A 15,907-nucleotide genomic window follows, 5' to 3' on the forward strand; every position below is an offset into this window, starting at 1 on the left:
TGAGATAAACACAGAACGAATAATACGCATTGAACGGAATTTTGTTCTCGCAAACGTGCTTCAAAAGTACTTTTTCAACTGCCAGCGTATCGTGCGGCGTGAGATACACTTTGTGAAAGGTTAAATCGAACTCCAAGTCCAGGACATTCACTAAAACCGTGTGACGTTTGAATCTGTTTGTCACTAGCTCCGTGGACACCGTCGAATCCCAGGCCTGTGCGGGAATTTCCGTGAATCAGCCAATTGGTTGGTTGTGGCCAGTTCCGAACGTTTATTAGTCGCGTTAACGTCCTCCTCGGTAAAGTGAAGCGCGGTGGAAATGTTGAGTCAACTGTTACGTACCGTAAACGGGCTGATGCGCGAATGTCGCGCTTATTCGAAAGCGACAGCCGTAGGTTCCGCCAAATTGCAGGAACTGGCAATGAAGGAGACGTGCTTGGTGGTAAACGATCAGGATCAGACAATTGGAACGGCATCGAAGCGAGACTGCCATCGGGTCGCCCCCGACGGTAACATCCGCCTTCACCGGGCGTTCAGCGTGTTTCTGTTCAACAGTGCCGGAGATATGCTGCTCCAACGGAGATCCCGCGACAAAGTACGTTCCCATCGCAAGCGCAGCTTTCTCCTGCTTCGTTTTTCACGCCACCCGTGCTCGATAGCAGCACCGTACGGGTCAATCTGCCTAGTCTTACGTCACGCGAACCACGCATGAATAATTCAAGCCCTTCTCCGGAACACAGGGGACGAGTCCCGATCTTAGGATTACTAACGGTTTCTATCCCTTTTTTGTTTCGTTCGAATGATTTGAATATGACCCACCCGGAAGATAACGTTTCCCGATTGCTACACCAATGCCTGCTGTAGCCATCCCCTCTACGATATCAAAGGTGAACGCGAGGAACTGAATGCCCTTGGCGTCCGTCGCGCTGCTCAGCGAAGGCTGAACTACGAGCTTGGCGTGCCGATGGCACAGGTAAGATCTCGTGGTGTTCCATTTTTGCATAGTGTCTTAAGAATAATTTAATTTTTCATCCGCTGTCCTGCAGGCACGGCCGGAAAACTTTCACTACCTCACCCGCATCCACTACGCTGACCGGGGCGATGGTACGTGGGGCGAGCACGAGATCGATTACATTCTGTTCCTGCAGAAAGAGGTCGATCTCAAGCCGAACGAATCGGAGGTTAGCGAAGTGCGGTACGTCAGCAGGAAGCAGCTGGACCACACGATCAGTACGCTGAGCGCACCACTCACGCCATGGTTCCGCCTTATCCTGCAGCACCGGCTGCCTCTGTGGTGGGATAATCTACATCAGTTGAAAAAATTCGAGAACCATGACTCAATCGAAAGATTCTAAGGCGACTCTACGGTCCTGTGTCGCAATGGGCATTAAGTCGGGCGATGACCGCGGGGTGCAATGTCACACAGAGGCAATAAAAGGATTTCGAATCGTTTCTAGGTGTTCAGGGCATCTTCGGGAGCAAGCTAAGGTTATACTATTCTTTTTTAAGAATGTTACAGCGGTTTAAAATAGAATAATTCTTTTGAATGTTTTCCTTTTGCAAAACGTAAAATTAGTTTTACTTTAACCTTATAATCGAATTGCGATCAACCTTTTCAGCATTGCCTCATTGTGTGATTTCATAAAACAATTACATCAGTTCGGGGGATCTTCTAAATATTCCGGTAAGACTAGTTACAAATATCTGCACAGTCAATCGCCAATGAACCGCCATAATTTACTAATCTTGCCCACAAAACGAAAACCATCTTGTTTTGCTCAAAAACAATGAATCAGTCACTGTCAGTCAGTACACCGGCGATATTTTTATGCTGTCCTCTAACCGCATCGAAAGCAGCTCATTAGCCAACCGTGCGGTCCGTTACTAATCGTTACTGAGCTAATGACGAACCCCTTCCGTGGTGCCGTGAGCATAACTCCCACCCCCTCGCGAGACTCACGCACATCTTAAGTTCCCGCGGGTCGCGGAAACACCGGAACCGGCCCGAATTCCCGATGCGCCCGCCGTTCTTACGCTCGGCTTCGGCTACACCCGACGGATCGGGTTGTGGTGGGCAAGAAACCGTGAACCGAACCGGCGGTCGCATGGTCAGTCGTGCTTGAAACTCCACTCGGCACAGACGCAACGTCCGTAGCACGTGGTCGGTGCTTTGCGCTTTGCGTGTGGCGTGCAGCTTTCGCGCAATCAAAAAAACGGCACGCGTTGTGTTGCGCGTGGGTAACGATAAAGTCGGGCAAGACTGGTGGCATAAAAAATCATAATTCAACGTGAGTGCTGGACGCAATCTGTGTGTGTGCTTATGCGCGTATGTGGACCGTGTGCCGTGCAATCTGTAACGTTTCGCACATCATTTGCTCACGCAAAAGTGGCTGCAGTTTCTAGTGATAAAATAGAAAATCTGATCCAGGAACACGGAAATTCGATCGAAGAAATTGAAACACATTTGTCGACGATTCGTACCACGGTAACTTCGCGCTCCCGGATTACCCAAAAACCGGTTCACCGGTTGACTGCGACTGTAAAACCGTTGCAGCGCGGCGCAGCGAGCTCCCCTGTCGACCAGTTTCTGTTGGTTTGAAAGTTGCTGAAAAGGAAAGTTTGACGACCGCCGCCGGATCCTCAAGGAACTCGCGTCCACGGCCGTCGTAAGTAGAACACACGCAAGCCGGGGGGGAGCGCACAGAATATACAAAGAACGGTGGCGTGGCAACACAAGAAAACTGGCCTTGCCCGGCTTCTCTCCCCAATCGGCACGATCGTGTTGCAGAAAGGGCACCATGCTTCTACCCCATTATCAAACACAACGAAGACGCTTAATGGCGCCGACGGTTTTGCATCGCTTCGAATTAATCACCCCGCTGCCGATGCCGAGGGTGCAGAAAAGTGGCCGCATGTTGTTGGCCCCATTTACCCTGGCAACTGCCCAGGGCGTCGGTGTGGGTAGAAAGCGAATGTTATCGCTTGTCCGGGGCTTGTGTTTGTAGAAACTTTTACTTTTTTTGGGCCCGGCGGATGACACCGGAGGCGCGTTCAATAATAATCCCTTTTGTTGGCGCCATGCCTATTTTTCGAAATTGGTCCGGAGCAGAAGGTTGAAAGCTGGACCCTTGCAAAACTACGCGTAACGGATGCGAATGTATGCACAATGCCACTAACTGTTGAAAGTCTGTGCCAAAGTTTACTCCCATTCAATATTTGCTCGCTTCCCTCCGGGTTTAGGAACTTTCCAAACACGCCCACACCGGGCACGGGCACGACAATGTGTGCCGACCTCTACTTACTATGCTTGTTCCATTTCGCCGTCCCTTGTCGATATCATCTTACGTCCGTCTAGGCGCGCCCTGTCGAAAGGGGCGCAAATGGCCCTCTGTATGTTTTTAGCGAGCGAAAACCGAAAACCCCTCGCCAGGGTAGGCCAGTGGCTCAGTTTGTTAATCCTTGCTGCATTTTGGGTGCACACTGCAGGTGTGGCAGGCCGCGAAGGAGAGGCCAACGGGAAAGGGTCTCTTCGTGTTCGGAATAAATGGCCGGACCCACCTAGCGAGTGTCGCTTTGCGTCACGCTTCCAGTTCGCCAGTCGCCTAGTGGCATTTACGTCCACAATTACCTATTGGTTGTTTTTGCTACCGTTGTTGGTTGGCCCAGGTGACCGTGCGCTGCGGTGAACGGCTCCAACCAGGGGGGGCGAACGAACGCGAACCACTTTCCGACCAGCGAGCACAGACTCTTAAACAGGCTTCTTCCTGTGGCTCCGCGTGGCGGCGACGCCGAAGTGGAGCTCTCTTGAGAAATCACTGGAAACTTAAACCGGTGGAAGGCTAAGGAGCGACGGCCCCGACGGGGAGTACAACCGACCAACCCAGAATGAACCTTGATAGCTGTGTCGTGTATGGAGTGGCACACGACCAAGTATAAGAACGGGCAATGGGCTGATCTTTTTATCGCAGCCACGGCAAGCCCCGTTCTTGTAGAGCCGTTGTCGAACAGGTTTCCGAGAGACCATTCCGATTCGAACTGAAGCCATTTAAAGAGGCCAATTATTTGTTTTATTGCAACGTAAACGGGGATCGTTCACGTGTAATTCAATAATCGATAGGCTTTTGTTATGTGAAGATTTCATAATCTAATTCTAAGTTCAAAACTATCAAACAAAATTAAGATTTCTTGAAACAATTTGTTCGAAAAGGGCAACTATAAAGATACGTTTCGATCTCGTGACATTGATAAATAAAAGAAAAAGGAATAAACAACTTGATCACGGGGTGGGGGTCAATGAACGATCTGTTGTGATCTTTTGACGACACTCCGCCGTTCGGTGTCGCGAACAATAAGACGGTGTGCTTTTGAGACGATGCGTAGGCTTCACTCCGCCAAACAAACAAAATCGAAGAAAAAGAAAACGATCCAAAATGGTCACGAATGGAAAGGTAAATGGAGATTCCGTCTCCCACATTTCATTTCTCAAACCCAAACCACTGGGTCGCTGGGAGCCCTGACCGGAAACTGTCGTTGAGAGAAACGCGCCACATTTGACCTTAAACTGTACGGTAAATTGTTCCACAAAAATCCCCAGTACGTGGGAGCACCTTTCTACACGGGGAACGGGGTCGGTTGCATTTGTGTGCCACTTCCGCCAGGAGGAAAGCCGGTCCGCGGCAGGAAATCTATCGTGCAACGAGCCAATCACCGCACAACCGGATTGTTGCCAAACGGTGAAACGGTGATCTTCACCTCGGACTCACTCCACCAAGGAAGTGACCGTCTGCGTTTGGTTTGTAGCACAGTGGCCCACAAACGGCAACGCAGCCAGTGCCATACTTTCTTTTGCCGGTGCGTATCTCGTCGTTCAACATCCCTACTCGAACTGTGTTCGTGCCCTGGAAGCTGGACCATGGACCTCCTGGGAAACTCCTGCACGACAATAGGGGGGCGTTCCATATTTTAATACTCGGTCCTTTTCCAGTGGCCCAATGATGCCTTCACACACCTGTACGGCTTTCGGTTCGAAAGTTCGCCTCGCAGTGAAATGGGTACCGATGGCGGTGGCGATGCACTCCGGGCGCGGGCGGAATCCTCGGAATCAATAGATTGCTGCACAATTTTCCTACCACACAAGAGAAAGTATGCCAACGATCGATAGACTGACCTTCCGCCCGGGGGATGTCTCTTGTGGGTTGAATTTACATTTTATCGCATGCATTATCTGAGAAAATCGATCCACAACATTAAAGCAGGATCCACATTTTTATGAAAGCTGTCGCGAAGGAGTCAACCACGGGGTCAGGTCTACTTCGAAAGCATCTACGCTCGTAGAGGTGATACTTTCATTTCTATCACGGGGCTGTGGATATCGAAAACTGCTACCTTTGTCATCTCAACTCTCAGTTTCATTTGCTGCGTCTCCAGCTGTCCTTCTTTTGAAGGGGTGATAATCATTAGTAGCGAATCGATCGTGATCTCGTGATTTCATGATGTTGTTGACCGACCAAGAGTCTCCCAGCAGTTGGCAATCTTCCGCTCGTTATAAGTTCGATCCATCTGCGCCATTTCGGCGGTAACATTCGGCCAGTGGCCACTGGTGACGAAAGTAGGCTAGACTACTGGGTACACGAAAGGTAGCGAAATGATGCCGACCTGGTCTCGATCGGGTCTCGGAAATCGGTACGGTAGGCGGTCACGCAACACTAATGACAAACCACGGACTAATAGATGCACGTTGCTTACACTCGGAATCTTCCAAAGAGACAGACAGAGAGACAGAGGGAGTCACAGAACAATTAGAGTATCAAACTTGCGCTCCTAAACATGTCGGAATCGTGGGTCTCATTAAGCAGCTCTTACGTACGCAAAGCCCGAGGGATGTGGGCAATCTTTGGTTTTGCACAATTTTGCGCACACCGTTCGCGGTGGGCCCAATTTACGCCGCTAATGCACACCGCGGTTGGTAACGATACTTTTCGACACTTCAAGTTCAACTTCAAAGTCAAATGCGATCGACCACTTCGGGCCACGCGGGAGATTCGATATTATTCATGAAGCAAGAGCCTACTCATTATATTCCTATTCAAATCGCAACCCAAAACGCAGACGGAAACGCAAACCGAAAACGCGTGAACTCTTCACGGTGGACCGGCTTTTTCTTATTATCGCACCGTGGGTTTGCTATTTTGGGTCCAACAGTTAACGCCCCGGTGAGAACAGCGTCACGGTTGGCTTCAAGAGATCAACTTCGCACGATAGGACACCCTTTGAGAATCGCTTCTTGTATACGTTTCCCCCGATGTGTTCCGTGGCCACACGGTAGGTAGAAGAAAAGCTCTTGAAGGAACATAAGTCGGAAGAAGTGCCCTCAACGAATCTTCAACATATTGGAACAAAACCGTCGAGCTGCTACTTGCGATCGTCCCATTTGAGTCTTTCGTTTGGAACTGGCATCCAATTTAAATATTTTATGAACAAGAATTTGCACATTATTGTCCATCATATGGTTCAAGTTTTTGGCTTCCTTTTGGCTCCGGTAATCCCCCAGAAGCGAGCTAATTGCTTATGCTTATCGTGCAAGCGTTTGCCGTTAGCGTCTCCCGAAATAAAATTTATTGACTCGGAAGTGTCATTGAAATGCGAAGGGGGTTAATTTTTCTATTCGCAGCGAATAGAATCATAATTTGAACGGTATACACCTCGGTCAGCTGATCTGCATCACTTCTTCGCCCCACCGTGCGGCCTTGTCGGTTAATTAGCAAATCGGACACGTACATCGGAGGTCCGTAGCCATCCCGAATCAGCATCGACGATCGCACGATCGCGACCACATTCGATGACCTTCTGGCACGGTGCGGGCATCCGATCGAAAGTAAACGCGTGTGGTTCCTCCCGCAATTTGGGGGGACATGAGGGTGGTACCGACCAATCCGTGGGGGCACATAATGTGCCCTTGCGGTCCTTGAGATAGGCCCGAAAAACAACGGTCGGCATGACGCTGCAAATGAACGCTCGGTTGTACGTTAGAGCCGTAACGCGGCCAACATTCTCCCTTCCATGGGAACGTCCGGGGTTAGCGCGCGGTCACTAAGTGCCCGCCGCCATTCCCACACTGTCGGCCAGTAAGCCACGGTACACGTGGTTTGAAGAAAATTTCGAATCTTCTTACTTCGATGGAACTCTTTTGCCCATTACTATGCTCCCATGCAGGAGCCGTGCCGTGCGAACTTCGTTTCGTTTTCGTAAAGTGTCGCTTAATTTTATGATACCTTGTTTTTCTCCCTTTGTTGGTTTTTATGCGGCGAAAGTGCACCCTTCAAGCGGATAGAGTGTTTATTTCTTTGTTTTTCTTGCGTCGGGTTACATAAAATTAACTAAATTCTTCACCACCGTTTTGCGGTGCCATATTTTTGGGTTTTTTTCTTTTCAACAGCCATTTTTATGTTCGCTTCGGTGCTTTCGAAATTTTGCGCGAACGCTTTTCGGTTGAATGTCGATACAACGCAGGCCGACCGGATGGAGCGAGTGCCGGATTTGTCTCACGAAAGCAAAAGGCTTTCTTTTGCGACACCGCGCACGCAGACGGATATGCTGCGGCCGGCCATGGGTGAACAATAATCGGCTCCACCGACTCCAGCCGACTGACCTGCCGACGAACCTTTCCCTTTAGTGTGCCGCTCACTGGACGAACCTGTCGCCTGACGCTTCACCTCATCGTCGGTGATAATAAATTCAAATTTCACTTCACCTTCGCCGGAACGGTGGGGCGCGCGTTACGAGATCACGATCGCGTTCGAGCGATCTCGAGCTTCCTTTCGAACCAGAGTATCGTAAGATCAGTGAACGCCCGCCGGCTTTCGATATGGAGCATAACTGTTGGTCACTCTTTCTTTTCGCCATGTTTAACACCTCGTCGGCGAAACATTTCTTATCCACGACTGTCGCTGCTTCCGAATTTACCACCAAGCACCAAGGTCGGGTACGGGACCCGACCGAAACAGGCGAACGGTTAAATATGCGATTCAAAAGAAATTTCCAGCGGGTCAGTTTAATCTGAACGGAACTGTTGGTGTTGGTTGTGTAAGAGGTTGAATGCCTTTTGGGGTGAATTATTTTATTCCGATTTCCGAACGCGTGACAAAACCGGTCCAACGGTTCAGCGACCTGCCTGTTAATGATGAAATCAAGATAAATATGTGATATTAATCCCGGTAATACCCGGTCTCCCGGTATCGGAAGCAGTTACGAAACGGTGCGCTTTCGGACTATTTTTGGACTTTTAATTAAAATAAAATGGTGCCCATGTTTTGAACCTGTTCAACTTTTGTGGCACTTTCAAGTAACAGTCGCGTTATCGCGTTTATCACGGATCGTAGACCGTGTTTCAACTACGACTGTTATATCACATGATCGATTGTCTTAAAATGCTGTCAGTCAATGAGTAGCCGGTCAATGTAGCGGTCCAACGGCTTTCCACACATTCCGATTTGGGTTTTGATCGGTCCCTCTGGAAGACCAACGACGGATGAATCTAGCTGCAAATCATAGCTCGATGTTGAACACGTACTGGCCATCGATACCCGTTGCGCAACACAACGAGAGACGGCATTGCCCACGCTCAGAACATCTGCTAAGGTAAAACCAGCATTAAACCACCATTTGACTCATCTTTGTTTCTACCGTCAGTAACAATAAATTGTCCTCTTTATTCGTTCTGTGCATGAGTACGGCTCGCGCCTTAGCTTCGCTGACATCACGACCGACAGCCCTTCACCGGGTCCACAGAAACCCCCCCCGGAACTGAGAAACCCGAAATGAAATGAGCCAAAATACCACATCCGTTTCCGATGGTCCTAAGGAACCTGCTGCCGGGTGCAGTCCTCCGGAACGCACCACAAAAACCGCAGCCCGGATTCCGGAATCCGGGAAAAGAAACCACAGCTCACTCGCTGGCTCGGAACAACTCTTCTATCCATGCCCCAAAGCCCCACGATCGCCGCGGCCTTTGTGCCCTCTGTGGCAAACGAGCAGAGAGCCAAGCACTGCCCATGTTTCTTCCCGCATTTTTTCCCGCTTTCCCAACCACGAGAGAATGCGTCCGTTACGATCGATCGGAACACAGGTTTCTGTGTTTCTGGGCTCGAAGCCCATTACGAAGCCCATTGTTTCGCGCGGAGTCGCAGCGTAGTGGATTGCAGCAGCTGAAGATGCACCGTGCAGCCTCTTCTTTGGCCGGCTGGCCTCCGGTGTGGTGTGGCAGCAAATAAGCAAAATTAGCTTTTCCGTATCCCTCCGGTTCCCTCCCAGAGCGCTGTTCTTCGGGAATGGATCCGGGCGTTTGAATGCGAATAGCAACACAATTGTACGCGGTTTCGTTTCCGAAGCGGGCTCGGCTTTAAAACGATAGTTAAGTGCTGATTGTGGTAAACCGTGGACTGTCTGCACTTTTTATCTCCATTTTCGCCGCGCTAAGCGGGCCCATCTCTGGCGGCGGTGGTAATGGCCAGGCGGCAGGACAGATGTGGAGAAGAAAGTTTTCCTCGGCTCCGTTCGCACGGCTTGGGTTCGGTGGGTTCAATGTGACCACTAGAGCCTGCCCGTCTTAGTTGCAACATACATAATGGAGACGAGATGATGGGCAGATGAGCGTTGGAAGTGCATCGCACTCGGCACTGTCGGTGCACCGTCGTCGTAATCGCCGGTGACGATGGTTGCGACTCACTGTGGCTTCCATTGTTAAGCGGTGGCGTGTAGTGAAAGGTGCCAACCGATCTGGGTAGTGATCGGTGACTTATAGGAACGCGCCGTACGTGTGCCTGCAGGCAGTAATGATACCGGAAGACACCGCGGGTGCGTAGTTGAGATAATTGTAAGGGACATGTAATACTCACTGCTTGCCAACGCAGCACCGCAATGGGAGCGGATTGTACAGTCGACGGATCGAGAGATTGGTACGAATTTTTCCAACTACTCCAATCACACCCGCTTACCGGCAGAAGTTTTCCGCTTCGCGCTATTCTATTCGCGGAAGTAATCGCTGTCACTTCACACTTGTTGGATCGATTTCTTGTAAAGTTGTTGTAAGTTTGAAAATTCCGACGACGCAAATTCACTTTTACGGTTTAAGTTTACATTTGGGTTCGGCTAGGCGCTACAAAAACAAAAGACTGCAAGCGACGAACCCCAGGCACATGGCATGGTTGTTGACAGTATTTGGTTTGTTGACAGAGGAAGAAGGCCCCGAGTCGACCCTTTTTTGTGTGAGTCACAAGCGAAAAAAAAAAACAAGAACTCGGTGCGGAAGTGGACCGCGTGTATCAACCTGACCACCCGACCATTGCTATTAGTTTTAGGTAAACGTTTTAGTCATCATCGGCACCGGGTCCCGCTCTGCCCCGTCATACCGTTTTCAGGGGCAAGGCTCCGACTCGGGACACCTCGGGTGCCGGTGACGCAGCGATCTTAAATCGCCCAATCACTCGGTCGCTTGAGGTCAGTCGCTGTACCGAACTGAACCTCCAGCGGGTGACCAGAGCGAGGTAAACCACACCTTTTATGGAGCACCGCGATCGGCTCAACGAACTGTATGTGAGCGTTTCGCGAACTGGAGCTCCAACAGAGTTTATCGAAATGTTAAGAGCTGTTCCCTCACAGCCGATCGACAAACCGGGGCTGGTATTGACCGAAGCTTTCGTCAGAGACTGCGTTCGATTATGTTATGTTCATCTCATGATTTGCATCGTCGGTACTCTCCGCACTGTACGGGTGAACGAGGAATTGTTTTTGGGCTAGAAACGAACCAGCACCAGTACGCAACATAGTCCACTGGCCTCTGGTCACGAGCATAAAGCAGTCGTTACGTTTACGCAACCCATCCGGCGGGCAGTGCGTCGGGTACCGATACAGTACCCACGTAGACGGGCCATGCCGCGATTAATCAATCAACAACCGTGCCGCGTGCACGTTTGAACTGGGCACACCCGACCGGGGACCGGGTCCGGCCCCGTTCGGGTCAATTCGAGTCGTTGGTGGCCGAACTGGGATTATGCATTCCACTGTCGGGGCCCTATGCACGCCGGGTAATCTATTGAGTTTTGGTGGTCATTCGCTTGGTTTGCATAACCTCGTGCGGAAAGTCGTTTCTGTGTGATTGAAATGTAAAAAACGGCAAACCCCCACGAATCCCGGTGTCTACGCGAACCAGGGCAACATGTATCGTTGTCAATTGCCAGTGCCCGATGGACGATCAATATTAATTGTTTTATTTTGCAGTAGACGCATATTTTGAACTGTTTTGTTTGAGTGGGTAACCGAATTTGAAGAGAAAAAACACATGAGGATCAATCATGCAAATTTCTTTTATTACTTGATGGTTTGATTTGACTGCCAACCTTAAATCTAATTAACAACATTAATAACCATACACCTAGTAACCATATCTGAATTTGATCATATTAAAATTTTATTACAAACGATATAAGACATCAAAGTAGAAATATTAATTTTATTGGATCGCTGAGCGGTCTCGTCACTGTGCGGCGAAGCGGCAACTTTATTTCAGTCTCCGTCCTCTATTTTATCAAACGAACTGAAGCGGCAAGTTAGGCAGAGGATAGTTTTAACGACGAATCGATCGAGAGAAGTAACAATTATGATCAAATCTAGCTTTGGTACAACAGCTTTGGTATTTTTTCTGTACTTTTTAAACACATATCATTAACTTACATGCTTTAATCGAAACTTTGCTTTGGGCTGACACCAACTACAAACTAGTAAAAAAACTAATCAAAGAACAAGCGGCAGTCAAACCTAACGCCCCAGAACTTTACCAATTAACCGACAAAAAGAAATGTTAAAACATACTTACCAAAAATGAAACAAAAATCATTTACTTCTTTACACTTTGAATGCTGGTAGCCTAACTTAACCCACCAGGCTTGACCTATTTTAATCAGCTGCGTTACTTTCAACACTCCTCAGCTCTTTAAAAGTTGAGGCCACGTGCTTGTGTGATGATTTATCGGCCCCCCCACTGCATTGTAACAATGGCAGCTCATAGCAGATGATGCTTATCGGCGGGAGCTGCACGATCTGTTTTTGATCGAGCATATTCCACACGATCCGACCGGGGGAGGTGCCTCCCGTGCCCAGCTTTCCATCGTGTGTCGAGAGCCCGATTCAAATGTTCGCACCAAAAGCGTTATCTCCCGTAAGCAGCTCGTGCTTTCCATCGCGCTTGACTCATCGAAACAAGGGTCCCAACGATAAGTGCACCACTTCCACCAGATTAGCCCACCCTGAAACTGAACATCGACTGTACTGCAAGGTGCCATGAATGAAATGAGCAGCATCGAGCCGTCAGCGGGATGCGATCGGCGTGGGACCAACTTTTATTGGCAATTGGCAGTTGAAGCTGCTCTTAATGTGGCCGCTTGACACGGAAAATGGTAGCAAAAGAAAAACTCACATTAAAAATTTTATTTCAAGCTCCGGTTGAAGCTTTTTGTAGCTCACCACAACGATCCGTATTACTTTTGCCTGCTGTCCAATTAATCATCCATGCGGAATGAGTGATCGGTGTGGTGGATTAGTTTTTCTACCCCTCGCGATCATCACTTTAACGCTCGCTAATTGTATTAGTTCCATTTTCCGCCCCAGACCCTCCGACAAGGGTCGGATTAATATGTATTACTGAACGCACCGATTTTCCGCATCAAGAAAGTGAAGCGAAGGTACCGAGAAAGCATTCGAATGCATCCCCAATTTTCTACGCCACTTCAATGTAGTCGGCAACTGCTTGACTTTGTAGACCTAACTTCGTACCCAATAATAATAATATTATGACCCCGATTCACCGAATCTCTTCTCCCAATGATAATCGAGTCACGACGCTGCGCTGCTTCTTGGTCGTAAATCTGTCGCAAGCGAGAATGCTGGTGCTTGGTGCAGAATTTTACTTTGTAATTCCACGTCACGACAACACTTTTGCACAACCCTGCAAGTCCTGCATGAAGATGCGCCCATGATTGGCGGTCCCCCGATTTAGATCGGGTGTATAATTTTCAATTGAGACCTTCCCTTCGATCGCGGAGCCTTGGGCTCAGCGCAATGCTCACGACTTTACGGCTGACAGTAATCACCCGTTTCTGGCGCTCGTTCTTCTACGTGTCAAAATGGAGCGTGTCATGCGTGCTCGGGACCTCCCGCTAAACCGCAACCTTCCCGCAGGCTCTGCCAGGGACGGAACGGGCGTTTTGCACAAAACATTTTCGCGCCAACGTCAGCGCCAGGTTGGTGCAGTGGGGAACAATAGGGCCGCTAAGTGTATCCGCCAGTCGGAAACCACCATCTGTCAGCGGCGACCCAGCAACTGCACCACGGTCATGAGCCCGCCCCACTGGACACTGTCCACACCGACCGCACGCCCCACTCGCCTTGGCAAAGTTCTGCTGCGTGCGTGGCTGCAACACTGTTCGGCACGGTTCACCGGCGGGGAAATGCAATTTATCGTTCCCCAGGCGGTACCGTTGGCACTTCCCCTTGGGTCGGTAGCCACAACACGACATGGCACGGCATGGTGGTCAGCCGTGGTGGCGTGGCGCAGTCGTGAGAAACGGGTCAAGCGGGAGTTATGAACCCCATCACCATCATCAGCGGCCACACGGTCACCCTCGAAATCCGCGGCCACGGGGCCCGTTTTTGGCTTGACTTTCGAGGGGTTGTAAAGGTTTATTACTTACCGTCGGGGTCCAGCTGATGCGAGGGCACGGTGCCGGTGCCGATGCCGGCGCTTTTTCCTGGTATTTTACAACCAATTTTGATTGTGGGAACTACACGGGAGTGAAGAAGTTTTTCGTTACTTCAAAATATTAAACCTTCAGCCTTCGCAGAAGTGTGGCCGCTATGACACCTTTTAATGGCCGATGCGGCCGATGTAAAATGAACGCAGATGTCACATTCTGGCACATTCTGATTAAATTAAAACCCTTACATGGGAGAATATGTATTTTGCAGCTTCTTAAGCAGTGTTTTTGATTTTAATGCAGAGAACCGGTTTGCGATTGAACCGACTGAATAACAGTATTAATACTATATTTGATTATAACATGGCTCCGTAGGAACTTGTTACCAATAGTCGTAGTAATATAATTCAACTAAACGCATCTGGACAAAGCCAATTGTAGCACACAAAATTGAGGAAAGCTGTTCTGAAAAGCTTAACATTTTCTAAGTCTTCGCTAAAAGTTCCACTTTAAATATTTCCTGGACTTCTACTCAATGCCCAATGGGTTCAGGATTGATTTTAGAAACTTGTTCTGATAGCCTAAGCTTTTTGCCTTTGGCTATATTATTGATGGCAATATGGAAACAAAGACCTTGGTTTATTACATGATTGGAATTATTTAATTATTTATTTACTATAAAATTAGTCAATGGACAAAAAGATTCTAGTTGACAAAGATAAACTTAGCTAACTAAAACAAAACCCTAGCTAACCTAACACTGCAACCTGCGAAGATGAGAACAAAAAACCGGTAACCGGACATTAGAAGGATGCGAGATCAACGAAATTACGCTGACCAAATAAATTTATACACCTCATTCGGAATGGAATAAATGCTTTGAAAATTGGTTTAAGCGCATGCAAAAGTGTATCGATCATCGTGGCGAGTACTTTGAAAAACAATAAAAATATATTCGCAGCTTCACTATTTGTTTTTGTTCCTATTCCCGAAATATAAATAGTGACCCTCGTACAATATTGGGTGTAGCAATTAATTCGTGCGTTTTTTTCGACAATTGTCGAACCTAATTACAACAACAAAACGTATGACTACCTTAGTGAAAGTATTGTCCGTCGTTAGCTACTACCGTATTTTTCCGTGTATAACGCGCACCCATATTGTAAGAGAAAAAAAATGGAAAAAAAGTTTTTCATTATACATTTTTTAGATATGTGATATCCAACAAATACCCAATGATAATAATATATTATTCTAAATATTCCAATAATATTCTATATTATTCTATAAAAATTCTAAAGTAGACTAAAGATAAAATGCGTATACATTGCAAAAGACATACTAGTATTTTATATTTCGTAATAATCTTCAAACTCAGATTCACTGCTGTCTGATAAATCGATATTCTCTAATTGCTCTTCAATGTACTCCTCATTGTCACTCTCTGAAGAGTCCTCATAAATTGCGACATCTTCAGATCCATCCATAGCGTTGCTGATGCCACATTTTTTAAATGATTTCACAACAACTTCTGTTTCAACTCCCTGCCATGACTTAATGACCCACTTCAGAAATCTATATGTTATATTATATGTAACGAAATTAATGGATAATTATATTCCTAACAAATGTTTCATTTCATAATTTATTCAATAATACCCTAAACTATGTACCTAAAAGGGCACATTAGTAAGTTTAGAGGAGAGAAAATTTTTACTCCCCTTGTATAACGCGCACCCAGATTTAAGAGCTAAAAAAAGTGGGAAAAAGGTGCGCGTTATACACGCAAAAATGCGGTACTTTCTCTCATCTTTTGTGCCTTATCTTTCGCAAAAATCTTTCTCTCATCTTTCTCACAAATTTGCGTTATATTTAGTGAGCAATGCCATCTATTGCACAAGCGCACGAATTAATTGCTACACCTAATAATTTTAAAAGAATGTTGAAAAACTTTATTTAAACAATTTACAGACCACCAAAGGGATTTCAATACGGATTTTGTCCAGGAATAAACCAGAATCAACTGAGAAATCTTTCTCTTCCACGATGTTTCTTCGCACGACCGATCCACTTTTTTTTGGCCATTGTGCGCCTTTCTCTTTTACCACTCCACCCGTTGAGCATTTTAATTTGTGCTGTTTTTGTGTTCTTTTTTGTCATTT

The 15,907-nt window shown here is 47.7% G+C and overlaps 1 protein-coding gene across 1 annotated transcript; it reads left to right on the plus strand.

Annotated features, from left to right (window-relative positions):
* The first annotated feature begins 22 nt into the window (after positions 1-22).
* Positions 23-1,556, plus strand: LOC131211849 (isopentenyl-diphosphate Delta-isomerase 1). Its single transcript, XM_058205492.1, has 3 exons — positions 23-595; positions 827-973; positions 1,047-1,556. The coding sequence occupies exons 1-3, from the start codon at positions 320-322 to the stop codon at positions 1,353-1,355; spliced, it is 732 nt and encodes a 243-aa protein (XP_058061475.1). The 5' UTR covers positions 23-319; the 3' UTR covers positions 1,356-1,556.
* Positions 1,557-15,907: the final 14,351 nt, after the last annotated feature.

Source organism: Anopheles bellator, chromosome 2 (genome assembly GCF_943735745.2).
Source record: "Anopheles bellator chromosome 2, idAnoBellAS_SP24_06.2, whole genome shotgun sequence".
NCBI lineage: Eukaryota > Metazoa > Arthropoda > Insecta > Diptera > Culicidae > Anopheles > Anopheles bellator.